This window comes from Schistosoma haematobium, chromosome ZW (genome assembly GCF_000699445.3).
Source record: "Schistosoma haematobium chromosome ZW, whole genome shotgun sequence".
NCBI classification, from domain to species: Eukaryota; Metazoa; Platyhelminthes; class Trematoda; order Strigeidida; family Schistosomatidae; genus Schistosoma; species Schistosoma haematobium.
This window is the reverse complement of record NC_067195.1, coordinates 73,877,519-73,900,923: the sequence shown is the minus strand read 5'-3', so window position 1 is coordinate 73,900,923 and position 23,405 is coordinate 73,877,519. Positions and strand designations below refer to the sequence as shown.

Here is a 23,405-nt window from a genome sequence, read left to right as displayed (position 1 = left end):
GCAAACGTGAAACGATAATTAAAAAACTAGCAACGCGTAACACAACACTGCCTTGACTTTTCAAGAGTTCAAACAAATATGAATGTTTCTCCAGTTTTCCGCTCTCATTAAAATACACTCTGTAGAATCTACCACCTCTAGCTTTTCAGCCACTTAATTTTTTGAACTTCAATTTTTTGAAGTTCCAGTTGTTATTTCATTGCAGTAATGTTTACTAATAACTTCGAATTGATAAACTTAAATATACTTCTATAATCGAAAAATTGCAAACCCGCTAAGCACATCATTGTGTAGTAATGCCAGGCATAGTAGGGCTTTACTGCTGCTTCCTATTTCTCTGTGAACAACTTTACAGAAACATTAAAAGTGGTAGTTTCAACACAAAGAGATAACTTCATGTCATTGATATAAAGCGAAATAGAAACTTTAGGAACTACCACTTATACTGATCACCAAATACCGTTCTTTTCATCCATGTTTCTTTCTCTAGATTCTCTATTCAACTATATTTGTTACTTGCAGTCCTTGCAAGTTCCTTATCGGCCAACTAGGTTGTTTTTGTGTTAACAGGTACCAAAGACTTTTAGAAATCGTGTCCTATGTTTCGTGTATTGACCGCCTCCAACACCTGTGATAGGCTTCAGAGCACTCAGGTGACGCAATGCCTATAACAGTACTTTTCATCATTGTTTTGCACCCTCTATTTTCGTCTATTTCTTCATAGACGTAAATTATTTTAAAAACCCCATTACATAACTGGAATAGTCCTTTGTCACACTAACCGTTTCTAAACGTGGTGATATAGGAGAAAATATAACGAAAATAACAGTTTGTATTATAACAGGTTCACTCAAATTCCACAAACATGATTAATAATTTACAACAAAGGTTTACAAATGATTAGATTAGCTGAAGAGATGAAACTAGCAAAAAAAGATGACAGACTATTCATAGGGTAACATTAACTGCGTAATAAATACGTTTGTGTATTCGAACAGTTCTACGAGTTTACAGTTATTCTAAGCACCCAAAAAATTACATTTGCAAATCATGAATTAGTGAACTCACATATGGTCGGAGTTTGAATAGAACCTCCATAGTTTCATGTTACAACCACAATTTAAAAAGGAAGTGGAGAGAAAATAAGAACTGCATGGTGAAAGACTAGAGGTGGTCAATGAAGCCTAGTTATTTCCATTAAAATGAATTTCAATGTGTTTGACCTGTAGGTTGAAGTAAAGCTAAATATTAACACCTGAGCAAAATAATCACCGTTAAACTGCAGCAAAATCACACCCACTTAAATGCACTGTGATGAACATAAGCACAGTGAAACAGGTCTTAACAAAATTTAACAAATTCCGTAGTGTAAAGCTACGTGCACCCTTTTGGCTTTGAAAGCGTAATCAAGAAACGCAAAATATTCAACCACGTAAATCACCATATCACAATATACCAAATGGTCACAGTGATAATTTTGAATGCTGCAAACAGAAGACGAAGATTATCAGAACTATGTAATATGTCAAGACAATACACTTCGAACAACCTGATCACATACTTGTTAAGAACAATTATATATGAAAACAGAAAGGGCTAACAGATCTGAATACATAAATGGGCTTGAGTTTTTGTGTGGCCAAGGCCTCAATAAGCCTTAGTATACACCCTTGAACACTTCGTACAACGTCACGAAAGTCGAGTTAAGATCAACCTTATGACCAATTTTAACTGTGTTTGGCGATAGAGAACGATGTACATTTATCATCTACCCTTATTGGATCATTTGATTTTGGTTGTGCTTGCAACCACTTAGGTACATACTTTTAAACTCTAAATTGCAAATCACGACTACTTCTCTTAATGTATGTGTGGCCACACACACATGTAGGTTGGTAAACACATTGGGACGTGACGCGATCGTTTATATTACTTTTAGGCTTTCGGTGAAGCATAGACCTTGTTTTGCGTTGTACCAAGTGTTCAAGAGTGTATACTAAGGCTTCTTGAAAGTTGGCCACACAAAAACTCAAGCCCTTTTATATATTCAAATCTGTTTTCACTCCAAGACTGTTCTGGTAATATTATTTTATTATCCAGTATAGAAAGTTTCACATTGTTCTTCACATTATTCTCTTGACTGTTATTTCTTACCCACCATTTGTCCGGTTAACGTTTTCTGTTTTCATATATAATTGTTCTTAACAAGTATGTGATCAGATTGTTCGAAGTGTATTGTGTTTATATATCACGTAGTCCTGATAATCTTCATCTTCTTTCTCGTACCAACCAAATCTATCACTATGGCGTTTTTTGATACTTACTCGTCAGACACTATTGGCAACAAACTACTATGGGAGAGAACAAACCAGGAATAAACCAGGAAGAAGCAGCGGAAGTGGATAGGACACATATTGAGGAAAGCACCCAACTGCGTCACAAAGCAAGCCCCCACATGAAACCCTCAAGGCTAAAGGAGGAGGGGAAAATCAAAGAACACATTACTCCGAGAAATGGAAACTGGCATGAAAAGAATGAACGAAAATTGGATAGCACTAGAAAGGAAGTTCCAGGACAGAGTGGGTTCGAGAATGCTAGTTGTCGGCCTATGCTTCATTGAGAGTAACAGACTTAAGTGATTAAACATATCAGCAACCAAAGTCATATGCCAAGCATACCCTTAAGATTTTCAGATCAGAACTTTTTGAGCCAAGAAGTTGGAATTGCTCTTATATAATGTGTACTACAGAAGCACTCATTTTTTCTTCGCTGCAGACTTATAGGTAAAGATAACCGAATAGAGAACACTTAATTAAACACAAGCGACCGAGACTATCTGTTCAAGTGTCCTCTTTTTGATTCTCAAATTGCTGAGACATGAAGCTTCAAAACTACTCAAGTCTTCTTTCACAGGCTGCATCGTTAGATATCACTCCCTGATTGTGATCCATTCCAATCAACCCAAGGCATTTCATACAATTTAAAAATTAGGCATTCATAGTGGAAACCATAGCCTTTACAGATTCAATTTGCTTCATATTCTTTATATCCAAGTTCTCTTAGTCACTGATAAGACTTTTTGAGACAATATATTGTTATTCTCATCTACCACTTGTCTGTTCACTATACGATAGTCTAGATTATACGGAACCATGTCTCTCCACAACACCTTAGGGTGTATGCACCATTTCCGGCATCTCCGTAATCCCTTATAGATTCTGTTTTGATCATTTTATTGTTTTATAACATCAAGGTATTTCGGTCTATTAAATGGATTGTGAATTATTGCCGAGGTTAACCGCCAATCATCAACGTTGACCAATGAGATATCATGTGGATATTGTAGGCAGAAATACCAAAGGCAGTTTGTTCTTTGGGATTTCACGTACGAAGACTGCGGAATGTCCCAGAACCCAGGGAAAATTTCAGGGCCTGGAAAAATCCAGAATAAAATGTGGGCGAAACCCAAATCTAGTAAAAACCTAGAGATATTTTGTTTGGTGGTTCACAAAATTTGCTCTGAATGTTTTCAGATTTTTACCAAACTTGGTAGTTATTTCAGAAGAAATTAAAGTCTTGAAGAATGTTTTGGCTATACACACCCGAGCTTTTTAATAGCACCGTCAATTTTGCACCGAAGTTGGAATCTTGGATTGTCTTAGGTAAGCACTTGGAATAAATGACATTACAGTTATCCATTTCCATACTTACAAGACGGATGGGTGGTAAGTAATATTGCGAATCAAATTAAAATGAAAATATACGCACTTCCAATGAAACGTTTTTCCTTCGTATAGGTCACATGTGGAAGTGAATACTGTTTTTTTTCCAAGTTTCATTCCAACCGTCGTCTACAGTATTCTGAAAGAAAATCAAGGCGTTAGGCTGTGACATGAATAATAAAAGAACAATAAAAATACTTATAACAATCAGAAATAACTGAATTAGGTGTGCTAACTAGCAATGTACGGAATTTTTCATTTTATACTCTAGTATCCACGCATGTTTCAGTACCAAGTCAGAGAGAACTTGTGAAGGAAATCGAACGTATTATATTCGAAATTCGTACGAAGACCAAAGTTCTATCAATTAGCGGAAACACAACACTATTTCGATCATATGAATTTTTTCAGTATACAGTTGTATTGCATGAATATTTGGCAGCACCACAATTCTAACATAAGGATGCCGATTTTAGACCTGCTGTGTGTTTTCCAGGGTCACAATGTGGTCGCAATGCCATTGTTGAAGCAGGTCTCAAAAACTGCGCTCATGGTACATTATAAACGCACATACCCAACTATTAATTCGCCGGTAAATCTGCACTAACATATTGCGATTTATTCTCATGGAATTTACCTATTTACAACTCTACTTGTGGAGCATATTATCTGTAAACCAATGTTGTGAATCAACAATCATGCCAATAAAGAAGGCGTGAACCTGCTTTATCAGAGAGATATTATCACTATTATTATAAAAGAAAGTAGTCGAATTCAGTTGCGAATACCGGCTTATGTGTTGAAATTGATAAAGCATGAGTCACACGCTTGGTTGACGGGATAATTATAGCAGGAGTCTATAACAGCATATGAAGTGTACAGAGGCTACTTAAGATTGTGTAACACAGGGTATATAGAATTAAAAGCTTACGGCGACATCAGTGTGTAACTCTGAACGTCGTATTTATATAATCGTAGTACGCTGGAAATTACGGGAACAAAAAACAAGAGACAGATAGTACGTAGATCTCATTAAAGTATGGGGCTCTTATCTCAATTATTCGGAGTGACATAAAATGCTCACTGGATTTTGGAATTTTTGGACTGGTAATAAACGAGTTATGACACCGGTTAGTTTGTGTGTACTGATTTCTGGAGCGAATAATGTAGTTGCAGACGCTTTGTTTTGCATAACTTCCCTGGACAGTTTCCAAAGAATCGACCCTCTTAAACTTGACCAGCTTTATGAAGAAGACCCCGACTGTCATCACGAGTTATATTCGAAAACCCTAAAACTGGGTATTAAACAGATGGGATCAGGTAAGGAAACTTTATTATGCGACACATCTACAAGTGGGGATCGCCTAATCGTGCCGAAACATTATCGACGCAACGTCTTCAATACGTTGCACAAGATTTGTTATCCAGGTATTCGAGCAACCACCAAACTCATACCCTAACGATTTCGCTGACCCGGCATGAATAAAGCTGGGAAAGAATGAGCATACTCCTGTGTAGGATACCAGAAATCTAAGGTGATCATACACAACAAATGTCCCATAGGCTCACTCAAAACTCCCGACGCTTGTTTCGACCATGTTCATCTGGATTTGATAGAACCCTTACCAGATTCAAATGAATGTTTTCATCTCTTGACTTGTGTATACCGTTTCACTCGAATCAGTACCCATTGAAGACATTATTGCTGAAGCAATGGCCCGCGCTACCGTCGAATGATGGGTAGCAAAATTCTACTGACATTCAACTAGTACTACAGACCGGTGACTTTAGTTCGAGTCCGAACTTTTCCGTTGTCTGACTACATTATTAGAAATCACATGATTCCGAACGAACACCTACCACCCACGAGCAAACTGGCTGGTAGGACGCTTTCACCGACAACTCAAAGTTTTACTCTCAAATGCAGACATCTCACAATGGATCGACTCTATTCCACTCGTTTTATTGGGTATTCGCAATGCAGCAAAAGCTGAAATTGGATACACTGCAGCTCACCTCGTTTATCGAGCGACACTTAGACTTCCAGGATAGATATATCATGAATAGGATAAGCAATCGGCGCACATACGTCACATAAAAACAGTTAGGGCTAATAAGTCAATAAGTGATAAGTTCGAAATTTGGTTTGAGAAGAATGAATAGATTGGTCTGCCCAGAAACCTAGAACAGCCTATGTATGCAGCAGAGCATTTGTGAGCAACGATCAATGTGTCATGTTATGTGTGTTCACATACTGGAACGGAAGGTCAAAGATCACGTACATTAAACGACAAGTTTACAGGCAATACTGATAATTGTACGAACTATGAGAACTGATGAAAATGAAAATAGTAATAAAAACTAAGTACCAAATGGGTCTCCTTTAACTATCCCCCACACCTTCCCAGCAAGCCTTGCGCTGGTAATGCTGGTAAAGATTTCACAGGTATTTGAAGTTTGACAACGCTTTAACCGGTAGCACCTAATATGAATAGTACTCACCAAGTGAAATCAAAAGACAGAAGCGAGGAGGTTCGAAGATATATTTGATAGGTTATCAATATGTCAAGGATCATCTGATCTAGGCTGGCTAGTGACTGCAGGGGATGTTGAGCACGGCGTTCTCACTCGTGATCTGGTGCAGATGCATGATCGAGCGCCTCCAACTAGGTGAGTCCATTAAAACTAACGTGGTCAGAATCCAATGTCGCAAACTTACAGAGCTATTTATTTTGAGGATTTGTTTGCCACTACCGATCACTACCCCCCTAGTGGCGCTAACTTCTGCGACAGTATCGACGAGATAGAGAACTTACGTTGTCACATCTGTGATGTATGACAGACGGCTATGTTTGCCGGCTACGGTTTCCGTTAACGCGTGCCGGTTGGGAAGTCTCCCGAATTGTTTTTTGTGCCGGTTGGTTTTGAGTTCTGAAATATGCAGGGTTTTCTGCAATTTCTGGAAGACTTTCCGTAGAATTTGTGATACCAGCACCAGTCGGGGTTATCCGTCTCTTGTGAAATAGAGACAGATCGCTTACGTGCAATGCCTCTTCTCAGGGTATGCCGGTCTTTACGATCGTTATGAAATCCAAGATAACGTTTAAGTGTAATACATAATTCCATAATGTCATTCTGGGTCGTTTGAGCGTTTTCTTTAACTGGAACACCTCGGCATAAGATTTCTGGTCAGGTCGACGGCAGAACTTTCCACCTAATCTTCAACTGTTCTATTCTATTCCCCTTAGGGCATGTAAATGTAGCGTTTCCTCAATCACTCTAAAAAGATAAGGACACTGTAACGCATCCAATGGCGAGCCACAAAATCAGTTCACGAACTCAAGCCTTACGAAGCGCGCCTCGAATCACTGAAACTTTACCCATTAGAGTATGGGCGTTTTAGAGCTGAGTTTCTCATGAATTACAACAACCTAACACTCCTTGACACCCCTTAAACATCTGCTTAAACTCAGTACCTTAGAAGTAACACCCGAAAACAATACAGCAGAACGGATTGTAGACACACCTTCTACTCCTTAAGAGTAGTCAACTACTGAAATTCACTGCCTGCTCAGTTAATATAAGAGACTTTCCAGTAGTCTTCTAAGAGAAAACTTGATATATTCTTAAAGACAGTATCTCACTATAGTTTAATAACACTTTTTCTCTACCATTGTTAAATATACCTAGCTTCTCACCTGGAGACATTGGCGATCCAATGCTACTAGATACGGAAGCCCGTTAAGCTAAAGCTTCCCCTATTACACTCAGAAGCATTTGAAACCATTTTAAGCCATTGTACATGACAAACATTCCCGTCATTACGAAAACGTACGTTTCTTTTAAGTTTGTAGGTTTGTGAGAAGCTATTAACATTTTAAACGCTTTCATAGAATGGTCAATCCTGACATTTGTTCGGAAAAAAGTTTTAAAATTAAGTGAATAACTACTCAAGACATGTCAAGCCGCAAGAACGTACTTAAATATATAAGCGGACCCCATTGTTTTCTTATAAGTTAGCCCTATGGGGCTAACTTCAGGTAATACTAAATCTCTTTTATTCTTACAGAATGTCGAACCAAAGTCTTTAACCTGAAAATGCGTTTAAATGTTTACTTGTAGATGAGTTTTCTAATATCGACGGGGAGTTATCCAAAAAATATTGATTTGTCCACACCTAAATATGCGACAAAGTCCCTAAATAATTTATTTAGACTGCTAGTATGTCTAGAACATGCTTTAATTGGTAGTTTGATGTATGGGATAACCGAATAAACAGCAAGACAGTTTATATTTACTTATAGTCCCCATATAACTCTGTTCAAACAATCTATTTTGGGGAGAATTTTGGAAAATTAAACTACGAAAAATCATTCTCCTCAATTTTAATAGAAAACCTGTGCTGAAAAAAGTTTTTTGTAAAAGGCTTGCCGAAATTCCTCTTAAAGTCTATTTTTCCCAGATGTATACTCTTTCTTTATGCTTCCACTATACAATCTGCTTTTCCCTTAGAAAGTTCACGTGTTTCCGAAATACACTACTTTCACGTATGTGTTGTTTGTGTTGCAATTAGCACGAACCGTATGATCAACGGAACCGTATGTTTACCGATTTGTAAAATATAGTAGATTTATTAGTCATATGCAGAAAAAATACTATTTAGAGTAATAGCTTGTCACAATATCACCACAAACTTTGTGTGATCTGTATTTTATAAAAAATGTTTTGCCCTTTTGAAGTTAACCTCCGAAGTAATTCATTATGTACGTAACTCCTCCGAAATTCTGTAGAAACCTTATATTTAGTGAAAAACGAGACTCGAATACTTTTAGGATTTAATATAAGTCCTGTTATGGTTCACAACGTTTAGCGTAAAAAATCTACACCTTAAAGCACCTTGTTATTGATGTAACCAGTTATGAAGCTTTTGGCTTCTCTGTTTTTCCCTATATGGGAAAAGTTAGATGCTGATACACTGTAGTTAAGCAAGCAGTATGGAGTTATCTTGAAGAAGCTTAAACCCCTGCTCCATTGGTTGGGAGCATCACACTATCCTGTTATTTATCATAATTAATTGTGCATAAGGTATGTTTTATGTGTGCTATTTTCTTTAATCACAAATGAATTTAACTCATTTACTTTGTCAAGTCAACTTCTAGGAAGAGTAAATTAGTTTAGAGACGGTATATAAATACTTATCCTTTTTTTTAGAAATATCTGCAAAATCTCGGAATTAATGTATAATTTCAATAATCCAAGAGACCCCGTGCTTTCTAACGTATTAATTCCTGTTAACGTGATATCATAGCACAAGTAAAATGAAAAAGTGGTTATCTTGTAAAATCTTCTTACATTTTAAAAGTTGTCGTCTCAAAATCTACACTCTCTTAAGTAATACAATATCGTATCATATACTGGATACTTGTCATCAAATGGATGCGTTAGAGATCATCGCTATAGTTGTTAAACAATGTAGTTCAACTATCCTCAAACTTATTAAATCTAGTGCCGATTTGTTTAGCCTCCCTCCCATCAAATTTCCTCAACCGATATTAATCTTCAATTAAAGTCAACCATCCCCAAACCAACAGGATCTCTGCAAATCATGTGGTTGAATTTATGTAGTACTGTTTATTCGTATACCTAAGTGTAACAATTTCTTTTGACGTATACCCCTTCATTTTCCATTTTTTTATTTGACTTGTAGTACCGTACTTACTGCCAAAACTATTTGTACAAAATCGAAAATAAACGTCTTTACTGAACTTGCGAATTTTTGCTTAGCATGTCTTTAGCTAGAAAGTGGTGGGATAAAAATGAATCAACTACCAAAAGGTATTCATCTGCCGATATACAGCCTATTGGTGAATATTTACAAGAGAAATTTTCTCATGGAGTCGACTATAATAGTATGTTTAGGAATTGGCATAAAAATTAAAATGTTTACTTTTATCATCACTACCATTTTTTCTACATTTTTAATTGACACTTCACTGGTTGTACATCCGACTGACTAAAGAACTAAATTCTGTGATTTGAAATCTCGCTATGAATATTACTTATATTCAAGTTTGTAAAGATTATTTATAGATAAATTATCCATATCTAGAGCTCTTTGTCAGTGAATTCGAACTCTAAATATTGGATGTAGTTCATCAGACCTCAAATTTATTATATATATTTATTTTTGTTGAGGCCTGTTACACAGTGTGTAGGCCACCAACCAGGGTTCTTCAAACAACTCTGTGCTGGGATCCTTTCTAGTTGTTGCCGATTGGTGCCCATAGTCTTAATGTCTGCCTTTGATTCTCGGCGTTATATGCTCTTTGGTTTTCCTCTTTTCCCTTTGTTAAGTTAGATCTTGCGATGTAATTTTACATGGCTTCCACAAAGCATGTTTTATCTACGTTTGGCTTTTCCTAATTTCTTCCTCAAATGGTTTGTTCTGTTTCACATTAGGCTATTGTCGATAGTCTGCGGTTAGTGGATCCGGAGTATCTTTCGTAAACATATATTTACAAAACCTTCACTGTTTTAGTGATAGTCGCAATTCTTCAAGTTTCAGCTCCATACAATAAAACTTTAAAACATGTTGAAAATTCTTTGGTTTTAGGTAACAGTTCTTTTGAGTTTCAGATATCCTTCAATTGTAGGAATGTTGTCCTTGCTTTGTCGATTCGTACCTTCACATCTTCATCAGATCCTCCTTCTTTATCAATAAAAATCTGCAGGTATATGGAGACTCCTACCTGTTCTAGAGATTCCCAATCAAGTGTAATGTAGTTGATGCTCACTGTTTTGTACTTCAACATCCTACTTTTTCCCTTGTGAATGTTAAGGTCTATTTTTGAGGAGTCCTCCGCTATATTGGCTGTATTTATCTGCATTTGTTGTTGTGTATGGGATAGAACGGCTAAGTCATCTGCAAAGTCCAAAGCATCCGTATGTGTTCAAGGTTTTCACTATGTTATGTTGTTTTTCTGGAACAGAGGCCTTCATAATCTAGTCAGCAGTTAACAGGAGGAGAAAAGGTAATAGTTAGTAGCCTTGTTTAACACCAGTATCTGTGAGCTTCCCCCATGCACAACTTTGCAATGTAGTCCATCGTATAAGTTCTGTATGATAGCGATGACTTTTTCAGGTATCGAGGTGTACCTCTTTCCAACCTTCTGGTACTTGTTCTCCTTCCAGAATCTTTCTAAAGAGAATTGGGAATATCTTTTCAGTTACTTCAACAATGACTGAGATCATGAATCGATCAATGTTAGACCACCACTGAAAACCTGAAAGTATTGTCCAATCTGAGTTCAAAAATTAGTTTCTCTACCAGGATGTTCAGTTCTTTTACTGAATATTTCTGTAGGATGGATTGCATCCTCGCATTAAACTGGTTTCTATTACCTTCACTGCTATCGTTGATAAGTGCCTAGTACTGAATAACATTCGTTAGTCTTCGCTACTTTACGCCAGATTACTAGAAAATTCAACGTCAGCACACTTAATGGGTTGTTATTTTCCTAAAATGATGCATAGAACGTTTTGTTTTGGATTCATCTCAATAAGGAAACGAGTGATTTCTTGTCAGGATGAGTTGTTGACGCTAATTGACAAACGGGTAGTAACCAGTGACATCTCGTGTAGTTTTTAGTACTGATTAAGGTAAAATTAGAGGAGAATCAAGTAAAAGTATTTATATATATACATACATATAAACGGGATGCTCCTACGGAAACTAACAACAATAGTTCACTCTTTGCTACCATGAGGCTACAAACATCACTCATGAAAGTAAAATACACACTTCGGCTAAAAATATTTGATCAAAGGTATTAGTCGCACATATTAGAACCAAAAAGTGAATAATTGTGTGGTTATGAACAGAATACTAAATAAAAAAGCTAAATTCATCAATAAGGCTATAAACCTTTGTCAGCCGAGTTGGTCAAGACATGGTTTATGCATGCCACCTCCTACTCTGATATATAATGTCAGTCAACATAATAGTAGATTGGAAAACTACGAGCAGACAAAGCAAGGCGAAATTATTTGGTTGTCTTTCTGAGCCATGTCGGTAGGTTCTAACTGCTTATTCGGGGACGACCGCAAGATACTTGCCATCGATGGCGTAAAAATCGGTCATAGTGGTTCAGTATTATATGAATCTAGTAATTAAGAAATTTAAACTACTTATATTTTTAGTGAAAATTGTTATACGCGGTGATCGTAATGTTGGAAAGTCAGCTTTACTTTCGCGCTTGAAGGGTGAACAGTTTAAAGAAGAATACATCCCATCCAATGAGATTCAAGTAACTTTATTTTTGCTTATATGTTAAAATCCTAATAATTATATCTTACTGTTTAGAAAAGTAGATGAAATATTATAGTAAAACATCTTTGGGTACTGTAATGAGAAGACGAATATTATCAGAACTATGTGTTATATTAGCACAATACATTTCGAGCAATCTGACCACACATATACTTGTTATGAACATTTATATACGAAAAAGTAAAAGGTTAACTAGACATAGTATATATACCGGAAATTCTTCACGCACGGTTCACTTGCGTAAGTACGAATGTATTTCTACACATATCCATATTTCTTCCCCCCTCACGACTAACTCTTTCTTCTTGTACTATGTCCTTATATGCAATCTTTCTTTTATATATTACCACCACTGAATTAACTACTTCAACGAATCCGGTGTTCATCTTGTTGTGCTGATGAGATATGGCAACTTGAACCGATGCACATATGTGCCTGGTCCTACGTTGTAGCTGACTGACTGATGTGATCAGATTGTTCAAAGTGTATTGTTTTTACACATCACATAATTCTGGCAATCTTCGTCTTCTTTTTACAGCATCCAAATTTACCAAAGGGACTAATTACTTTAAATTCTTGAGTTGATTATGGAAGTATTTTTAAACCAGTTGCACATAATGTAAATGCTTTATTATTATTATTTGCATACAGTATGCCTTCATTCATATTTCTGTTCTGTCGACCTCTGACCACATGGTTGGTTGACCGATTCATTAAATACTGAAAAATATTTATTTAATTATATCAATTCTTCCCACAAACTTATCAGAAGTTGACCCTTTACCTTTGGTCCTCGTATTGACTTGTAACTATGAAAAATTAATACAGTATCGTGTAGATATATCAGGCAATAAAATCTGAATTTCGGAATATGCTCCTCGTTTTCCAATCGCAGTATGTTGCTTCAAGACTGATATACATCACCACCCAGTTTAACATGAGGAGATGTGATTGAATGGGTTTATCACTAAGCTTAGGGGTTTATCAGTTTGATGCATTGGTGGAACCTCTTTGTAAGCACAAAGTTTAGTTTTTGCCAAATTATATTACCTATGCTGCAGTTAAAATATTAGAATGCTTGTCAAAGTGAATGTATTACGCACTAGTTCTATGTGTTGTCTTACAAATGTAAAAGACTTCCATTAAAGAATCTTTAAAAGATCTCGTGTATATTACAATCAACAAATAAACAATCCTAGTGTTTAAGTATAAAGTAATTGAATATAGATATGATATGATTGCAGACCTTCATCGATTTTGGTAATTGCAACATTTGTGTGCTAAACTGGTAGGAGTAGGTGTAAGTTAGAAATGAACTAAGGGTGCACAAAGTTTCAAACTTACGAAAACTATTCAAAAATATGAGTAAATCAGAGCTATGGTTTTTAAAGCAACTTATCAATAAAATGTCAATTATTTGAAGGGCAAATACAAAGTCATATAATCAGTGCCCCGTAATAAGTAATAGTCTTAAATTGATGAAGCTGAAATTTTGTTGTAAATAATTGTGTGTACATAGGATTACCTAACCATACATTACTTTCACTAATAGACATTATGTAAGTGGTTTTGTAAATACGCCTTTAAAACTGTCATATTGTGTCTGTCTTCTTACAAATTAGTGTAGGTGTTAAAAGTTGATTCTTTAATCATGTTTGTATCTTTAACTCTGTTCAATGTTGGAAAATTCTAGCGTATCGTAGTTGCTAAACTCATTTAAATATTAGTTTTCCCTGTTTACATTACAAAGTAAGTTCAGTAGTTGAACCGTACAATGATTAATATTAGATTGTGGTCACGTTTTTTAACCAAATTGGATCATTATACGATATTGTGTCCAGTGCTTCACTAACACAGTTCCTGTTTATATAATCCCCACATTCCACTGAATGTTCATTTCCGATTTTTTTGACATAGAGTTTAGTTGTGTTATCCCCCGCCTTTCGGTGTTTCATAATCCCTCATGTATAGGGTTTATTAGGTTTTGGAAAATGTAATGATTATAGAGTTTTTTGTTGGATGTGTAGTCTCGTGCCAACACCAACAAGTAATTTCAGGATAGAAACGTTTTGTAACATTTCCACGTGAATGTTACCTAGTTATGTACCGTAATACTTTGTTATAATTAAAGCATCCTCAAGTTAATCCTTAATAACATTACCGTTTTTGACCGTTAGATTTACACTTTGATATTATTTGAATAAATCATATTAAAAATTTTATCCATTGGATATTATTTTCATTCGACAGTTGGCTAACATTCATTGGAATCATCAGAATTCCCAAAGTGTAATTAAAGTAGAAGTTTGGGATGTTGTTGATAAAGGTAAACCTAGGAGTAGCGCTTCGAAAGGCTTGAAGTTTTTCAATAAACTAACAAAAGGCCAACCTGTTATCAATATTGGTGGACAGGCTGTGAGTTATTATTTTCTTAAGTTTTCATGTTATATTACTTATTAGTAACTGTGTCAAATTGTGTCAATTTTGTTTAGTGTATTTCAATGAGTATTGATTCTAGGTAGTCAGCAGGATGCCATACACTCAGATTTCAAACTTACTGGTAAGCACCACTGAATGTCCTGGATTCAATCCCTAAATGCGGGATTGTGGATGGGCACTGCTTAAAAGTTCTAACTAGGACGGAACTGCCGTCCAGTGCTTCCAGGTCTACTATGGTGATGTAGTGAATGATGACTTGATGGGGAAAACTATTTTTTATGCAAATTACTTAGTGCTTTCGCAAAATGTAAACATCATACATTAAATACATTATTTGCACATCTTCCATCAGTTGTCCTGTACATATTTCTCCATCCTTTAAATTCGGTTGTTATTCCAATTCCTCTTTGTTTCCCTCCCTCTTCTCTTCACTTTAATTTTCTACTACCAGATGTTGCACTTTCGATTGGTGCTACTTACTACTTATATTTTTCAGCATAAGCAGCATCCACCACAGGGAGACCCAACTAAGATCAGTTCGTAATTTAAATTATGAATATATCTGTAATTTTGAAGAAATGGATACCTCATCAAATATTCGTAACCTGTGTCACCTACTACGAAAATCAGAAACACTTCTTTAGACTTATTCATGATAGGTTTACACTCGCATTTAATTTCAAATCAAGTACTTAATAGAATACTTCGGTTAAACTATTGCTTAACTTGTATTTTCTCAAGACCATTGTTATATTGGTGAAGTTAGGGGAGGAGCAAGAAGGGAATATTTGTTTCAGGAGGGATCCTACTTCAGATAAATTCACTGTAATGTTCAGCTTAGTAATTATTTTAACACACAGACTGTTTGACATATTTTTTTAACTGGGACTGTCTTCAAGATGCATAATTATATGTTCATTACATTTAGTAAGTTTCAATGTAATAAAAAGGTATGTTAAATGGGATCAAGCTTACATATAAATTCTTATAATTTACCATGCTCAAATTATCCAATCATCCTGATCTAGCTTGAATATAAATAATATATGTACTAGGAATTATGTTCCAAGACAAGTTTAAATCCATTTACATTAAGTAGTTACTATTAATTACTGTTTTAAAAAAGCTTTATACAATTCAAAAAGAAATATCATTATGTTTTCTTCAGTAATGATTTAGTTTATAAATTACCACCTTCCTGTGTTCAGTTAGCTACTTGAATAAAGTATACTGATAAGAGAATCTAATTCCCTCTTTATTAATCTCATGTTAGTTTCCTTATCATTAGTAGGGGTTACTTCCATATTGATTTAGGGCTACTTGGTACTGAGTTTTTAGATTACTTACCTATGTCTGTTACCCCTTGTGAAGCATAGGCCTCCAAACAGGATTCTCCAACTAACTCTGTCATGGGCTCTCCTTTCCAGTTGTTATCAAGTTTTGTTCATTTTTTCAGAGTCTGCATCCAATTCCTGGCGCACTGTGTTCTTTGATCTGCATCTTTTTGTTCTGCCTTCAGGATTCCAAGCTAGGACCTGCTTTGTGATATAGTTTGATAATTTCCACAATTTGTGTCCTACACACCTCCAGCACCTTTTCCTAATTTCCTCTTCAGATAGAACATGGTTTGCTCTCTGTAAGGGTAGGTTCTTGCTGATGCTATCCAGTCAACGGATCTGGAGTATCTTGCATAGACAACTGTTTATGAATACCTGTACTTTTTTGACAATTGCTTTAGTTGCTCTCCAAGTTTCATCTCCATACAACGGAACTGTCTCGACGTTTGTACTGCAAATTCTGACTTTGGTCTTGAGTGGCAGTTTTTTTTACGTTCCAGATGCCTGACATTGTCCGTTCGTGGGCTTTGTTCAGTAATTTGCAGAGTACTTAGCTATTGGAGGTGAAATATTTCAACGAAATATCATAAGAAATCAGTTCTACTCCAAGCAGACACTAATGCTGGTTGATATGAACTGAGAATTTTTACCAACTTTTGAGTAAAACTAAGCTGCATTTCCTTACGCATAAGAACGATTCACTAAAACTAGAGTAAAAATATAATACAGTTGTAAAATCAACCCGTGAATGAAATCATAGTTTCTACACATCCTAAAGTAAAAGAAGCGTCCTCCAACGTCTTTTCCTAATTTTCTCTTCAGTTATAAGTTGATTTGTTCTCTCGCATAATAGGTTGTGCTGATTGTTTCCGGTCAACGTAGATTGAGTCTCTTGTGTAGTAAATGATTTATAAATACTTATACCTTTTTGATGATGGTTGTTTTAGTTCTCCAAGTTTCAGCTAACTCCGCCTGGAGTCCCTCCGGGGGCTACTGCCGGTCCCAAGCCCGGATAAAGGAGGAGGGTTGGGCATGGGGTTAGCGTCCCCATCCCGTAGAAAACTAACTCGCTAAAAAAACGCTAACCAGAAAGAATTATTCAAACCTTTTAAACTCTGCCCTGGGAGTCAGAAGGTCTTCATTTAGAAGAATTATGACGCCTCATGATGAAAGCCGAATCCCTTCGGAAGTTACGAGGCCGATGCCCCTTCTGACAACCAGAGCAACCATTTATTTAGGTACATGGAATGTTCGTACAATGTGGGACACCGGAAGAGCCTTCCAAATTGCTGCAGAAATGAGAAGATACAACCTAGAGGTACTTGGGATCAGTGAAACACATTGGACACAAGTTGGACAACAACGACTAACTACAGGAGAGCTCTTGTTATACTCCGGCCATGAAGAAGAAAATGCACCTTATACACAAGGAGTTGCATTGATGCTGTCCAAACAAGCGCAAAATGCACTTATAGGATGGGAATCTCATGGACCAAGGATCATCAAAGCCTCGTTCAAAACAAAGAAAGAGGGTATTTCAGTGAACATCATCCAATGCTATGCGCCTACCAACGACTACAATGAAGACGCTAAAGATCAATTCTACAATAGGCTGCAGTCAATCGTCGAGAAGTGCCCAAAAAAGGACCTGACTATTCTGATGGGAGATTTCAACGCCAATGTTGGAACGGACAACACTGGATATGAAGACATCATGGGACGACACGGACTGGGAGAAAGAAACGAAAATGGTGAGAGATTTGCAAATCTATGTGCCTTCAATAAACTGGTCATAGGCGGCACCATATTCCCACATAAACACATACACAAAACCACATGGACTTCACCGGATCACTCTACACAAAACCAAATCGACCATATTTGCATCAACAAAACGTTCAGGAGGACTATAAAGAACGTGAGAACCAAGAGAGGAGCTGATATAGCCTCAGATCATCACTTGCTGGTCGCCAAGATGAAATTGAAACTCAAGAAGCACTGGACAATGGGGCGGACAATATCACAAAAGTTCCATACGGCCTTTCTTCAGGATACTAACAAACTCAACAAATTCAAGATAGTCCTCAGCAACAAGTTCCAGGCCTTTCATGATCTACTCAATGGAGAAGGAACTACTGTGGAGAGCAACTGGAAGGGGATCAAAGAGGCAATCACTTCAACGTGTCATGAGGTCCTGGGTCACAAGAAGCACCATCACAAGGAATGGATCACTGTTGATACACTGGATAAGATTCAAGAAAGGAGGAACAAGAAGGCAGCAATCAATACCAGTCGAACAAGAGCAGAAAAAGACAAGGCACAAGCTGAATACACAGAAGTAAACAAACAAGTGAAGAGGAGCATCCGAACCGACAAACGTAAATATGTGGAAGATTTAGCAACGACGGCGGAAAAGGCTGCAAGAGAAGGAAACATGAGACAACTGTATGACACGACAAAGAAACCCTCTGGAAATCGCCGCAAACCAGAACGACCAGTGAAAAGCAAGGAAGGCGAGGTAATCACCAACATTGAAGAGCAACAAAACAGGTGGATAGAACACTTCAAAGAACTCTTGAATCGACCGGCCCCATTGAACCCACCTAACATCGAAGCAGCACCCACGGACCTCCCAATCGATGTTGGCCCACCAACAATTGAAGAAATCAGCATGGCCATCAGACAAATCAAGAGTGGAAAAGCAGCAGGACCAGACAACATCCCAGCAGAGGCACTAAAAGCAGACGTAGCGGCAACTGCAAGGATACTCCACATTCTCTTCAATAAGATTTGGGATGAGGAACAAGTACCAAAAGACTGGAAAGAAGGACTTCTGATCAAAATACCGAAGAAAGGCGATCTCAGCAAGTGTGATAACTACAGGGGCATCACTCTTCTCTCAATACCGGGAAAAGTCTTCAACAGGGTATTGTTAAACAGGATGAAGGACTGCGTAGACGCCCAACTTCGTGACCAACAGGCAGGATTCCGTAAGGATAGATCGTGTACAGACCAAATCGCAACTCCACGGATCATTGTGGAACAATCAATTGAATGGAATTCATCACTCTACATGAAGACGTCAACGTCTGAAGGGAAGCGCGGGATACAATGGACATCTAAGATGCAGTTGGATGATCTAGACTTCGCAGACGATCTGGCCCTTCTATCCCAAACGCAACAACAGATGCAGGAGAAGACGAACAGTGTGGCAGCAGCCTCAGCAGCAATAGGTCTCAATATACACAAAGGGAAAAGCAGGATTCTCCGATACAACACAGAATGCACCAATCCAATCACAATTGACGGAGAAGATTTGGAAGATGTAAAAACCTTTACATATTTGGGCAGCATCATTGATGAACAGGGTGGATCTGATGCAGATGTGAAGGCGCGGATCGGCAAAGCAAGAGCAGCATATTTACAACTGAGGAACATCTGGAACTCAAAGCAACTGTCAACCAACACCAAGGTCAGGATTTTCAATACAAATGTCAGGACAGTTCTACTGTATGGGGCAGAAACCTGGAGAACTACAAAAGCCATCATCCAGAAAATACAGGTGTTTATCAACAATTGTCTACGCAAAATACTTCAGATCCATTGGCCGGACACTATTAGCAACAACGTACTGTGGGTGAGAACAAACCAGATCCCAGTGGAGGAAGAAATCAGGAAGAAGCGCTGGAAGTGGATAGGACACACATTGAGGAAAGCACCCAACTGCGTCACAAGACAAGCCCTCGCATGGAATCCTGAAGGTCAAAGGAAAAGAGGAAGACCAAAGAGAAATGGAAATAGACATGAGAAAAATGAACAAGAATTGGAGGGAACTAGAAAAGAAGGCCCAGGACAGAGTGGGTTGGAGAATGCTGGTCAGCGGCCTATGCTCCATTGGGAGTAACAGGCGTAAGTAAGTAAGTTTCAGCTCCATACAGTAGAACTGTTTTGACGTTCGTATTGAAGATTCTGACAGTCGATCCTTCTTGCTCAGCGATGATGCTTCCCAGGTACGTGAAGAGTTTCACATCTTCCGGAGTTTCTCAATCGTGTGACTGGGGTGGTGTTCTTTGTGTTGTATTTGAGGATGTTGCTATTTCCCTTAGGTATGTTGAGGCCTACTGATGCTACACCGGTTGTCTTGAACTACGTTTGTTGGTGTGTGTGTGTGCGTGGGATAGAAGGGTCAGGTCATCTGCAAAATCCAAATCGTCTAGTTGCATCAGTCAGTCAGTCAGTAACAACGTAGAACTTCGTACGTACGTACATCAGTTTGAGTTGCCACACCACATTAGCACAGAGATGCAGTTGTCGATTCAAATCCCGTAGTGGTAGAGGTAATAAGAGTATAAGCAGTAATCGGGAAGATTAGGGTTTGGAGATGTTATTTAAAGAGTATAATCCAGTGAAATAAATTTGGAAAGAGGAAAAAGGGACATGAAGAATTCAAAAGATTAGAATTTGGGAGAACACAGAGAGTGGATGCACCTGCGCCATTGCAAACGATTTCGAGCCATGTCATTCAGGGTCTCTAACCATCGGTTGCTATCATCTCGCGGTCCCCAACCAGGTAGTCTACACCTAGCAACATGACTCAGTCCACTTGTCAGTGACTTCATGGACTTGTGCCATGTTTTGGTTTGGGCGCCGTTGCATCCAAGCTGTCCATTGTATTTCGTGCTTCAACTGAGATATGGAGGTCTTAACGATCCAGCCAACCATCATAAAAAAGAGAAAGGGAGAGAGTAAGCAGCCTTGTCTGTCTTCGGTGCTTACTTGGAATGAGTTTGTCAGCTGTGCTCCATTCACGACCTTGCAGTGTAGTCTGTCCTATGAATTCCGGATTATACTGAAGATCTTCTCAGCTATACCTTAGTGTTGAAGTTTCCATAAAGTCCTCCTATCCACGCCGTTTAACAATCAGTTTAATGGAACTCGTCACTGTACATAAACTTTCTTGACTGCCCCCAAATGCCCTGGTACGGCCGAGAGTGGGAAGAGTCCGCTCTCCCTCGAAAAGTGCTCTCACACGGCCACGCGTATACAGCCTCTGTCGGGGAAGTCTTCTCGTGGTGGGGGTGTTGTTTACGAAAATGAGAGGACGAAAAACGTATGTTCGGCGCTTTAATCGGATCCAAAACCAATGGTGCACATGGGCTTCAGGGTCCTGAGGGAACAAATGGCGTATGAACCATTTGTTGATCACCGGCTTCCATGGGACTGCATCTCCTTACGATGCTCCACTCCCTTGTGGATCAGACCTTTAGGTCGGAAACTCGGGGAGTGGCCCCCTAAGAAAACCACCTGCTCCGGTTTGGGTACTCGAGCAGTATCACAGCCCTCAAACATATCGAATGAGATTTGCGTGGCGCATATGTATTTGGTGCCTCCTTGTACCAATATCTATGTGTTAAAATAAATAAATAAAAATTCTTGACTATGAGAAAGCATTAGTCAGTTATCCGTAGTGTCGCGATTTGGTTTGTTCACGATCAATCCTTACGGAATCCGGTCTGTTGACCTCGAAGTTGGGCGTTTACTGAGTCTTTCATCCGGCTCAGCAACACTCTTCTGAAAACTTCTCTTGGTACTAACAGTAGTGTGATGCCTCTGTAGTTCTCATATTTGCTCAGATCTCCTTTCTTTGTTATCTTGATGAGGTATGCTTTTTTCTAGTCTGCCGTGTCACTTGTTCTTCCTCCCAAATCTTCCTGAATAGGACGTGGAGCGCGTTTGCAATTACTTCCATGTCTGACTTCAGTGCTTCGTTTGTTATATTGTTAGGTCCTACTAACTTCCCAGTGTTGACTTGTCTCATGGCCATCCTGATTTCTTCGATCGTTGGTGGAGTGACATCCAAAGGAAGGCCTGTGTGTGTTGCCTCAATATCCAGTGGATTCAATGAAGCTGGTCTATTCAAGAGTTCCTCAAAGTGTTCTATCCATCTGTTCAGATGCCTTCAAATTTCAGTGATTGACTTTCCTTGTTTGTCCTTGACCGGTCTCTCTGGTTTATTATATTTCCCCTCCAGTTTCTTCGTCGTTTCACATAGTTGTTTGACATTTACTTCTGTTGTAGCTTTTTCCTCTGTTGTTGCTAAGTCTTCCACGTATTTCTGCCTATCAGTTCTAATGCTCTTTTTCACTTGCTTGTTTGCTTCTCTGTATTCAGCTTGTGTCTTGACTTTCTCTGCCCTTGTTCGGCTATTGTTAATCGTTGTCTTCTTGGTCTTCCTTTCTTGAATTTTGTCGATAGAGGTCCTTTCCTTATGATAATGCCTCTTGCAACCCAGAACCTCCTTATATGTTAAGTTAATGCTTCTTTGATCCTTTTCCAATTATTCTCCATAGTAGTTTCGTCTTCTTTAAGTAGAACTTGTAGGGCTTTGAACCTGTTGTTGAGTTTGTCCGTATCTTGAAGAAAGACTGTATTGAACCTCTGTCATGCTATTTGTGCAGTTTTCCAATGCTTTTTTATCTTCGATTTCATCTTGGCAACCACCAGTTGGTGGTGATCTGAAGTTATGTTAGCTCCTCTCCTAGTTCTCACGTCTTTCATTGACCTGATTTCTTAGTGATGCAAATATGATCGATGTGATTGTGCGTAGTGCGATCCGGTGAGCCAGACCCATGTAGCTTTATGTATGTGTTTATGGAGGAATATTGTGCCGTCTATAATCATTTTGTTGAATGCACATAGGTTTGCAAATCTGTCACCATTCTCGTTGGTTTCTCCTAGTCAATCCATGTCGTCCCATGGTATCTTGATATCCGATGTTGTCCATTCCAACTTTGGCGTTTAAGTCTCCCATCATGACGGCCAGGTCCTTTTCTCAGCACTTCACTGTGATTAATTGTAGCCTCTCACAAAAGTGATATTTATCGTCGTCGTTGCTATCATTGGTGGGTGTATAACATTGGATAGCATTCATTATGATCCCTTTGTTGTTTTGTAGGATGCTTTGATGATTCTGGGTTCGTGAGATTTCCACCCTACAAGTGCTTCATATGCCTCTTTTGACAGCATCAAGGCAACTCTCTGAGTGTGCTGAGCATGTTCTTCTTCATGATCCGAGTACAGCAGTATCCCTCCTAAATATATTCTTTTCTGTCCAGCTTGGGTCCAATAGGTTTCACTGATTCCAAGAACCGCCAAGTTGTATCTCCTCATTTCCGTAGCTATTTGGTTGATCCTCCCAGTCCCCCACATTGTTCGGACATTCCATATTCTTATGTTAATTGTTGCTCTGGTTGTTAGAAAGGGCATCGACCTCGTGATTTCCGAAGAATCTGGGCTTTCACCATGTGTCATAATTCTTCTGAACGAAGATCCTTCAATTCAGAGGACAGGGTTTAAATGGTTCAGTTTGTTTATTCTGGTTAGCTTTTTCCTGCAAGGTCGTTTTCTACGTGATCAGGTTGCTGACCCCATACCCAACCCCCCTCCTTTGTGTGGGCTTTGGAATGACAGTAACCCTAAAAGAGCCACAGTTGGAGTTATTTATTCTCTAACTACTGACATATATATCAGTAACTTCAAAAAATTAACTTAATATTTATGACACTATTGTCTCACCAC

General features: G+C 38.2%; 1 protein-coding gene across 6 annotated transcripts in view; it reads left to right on the top strand.

Moving 5' to 3' along the window:
• Window positions 1-7,526: 7,526 nt before the first annotated feature.
• Window positions 7,527-23,405, top strand: part of RABL6_2 (Rab-like protein 6) — a 52,818-nt gene continuing 36,939 nt past the window's right edge. For 2 of the 6 annotated variants that reach the window (XM_051218860.1, XM_051218861.1), the window contains exons 1-5: window positions 7,527-7,572; window positions 7,616-7,762; window positions 9,430-9,631; window positions 11,922-12,028; window positions 14,302-14,466. In XM_051218860.1, the coding sequence (XP_051072445.1) occupies window positions 9,508-9,631; window positions 11,922-12,028; window positions 14,302-14,466 (396 nt within the window). In that variant the 5' untranslated portion in view covers window positions 7,527-7,572; window positions 7,616-7,762; window positions 9,430-9,507. Of the gene's footprint in view, window positions 7,573-7,615; window positions 7,763-8,933; window positions 9,632-11,921; window positions 12,029-14,301; window positions 14,467-23,405 lie in introns of all 6 variants that reach the window. The other 4 variants (XM_051218863.1, XM_051218859.1, XM_051218862.1 and 1 more) reach the window with 4 other exon arrangements.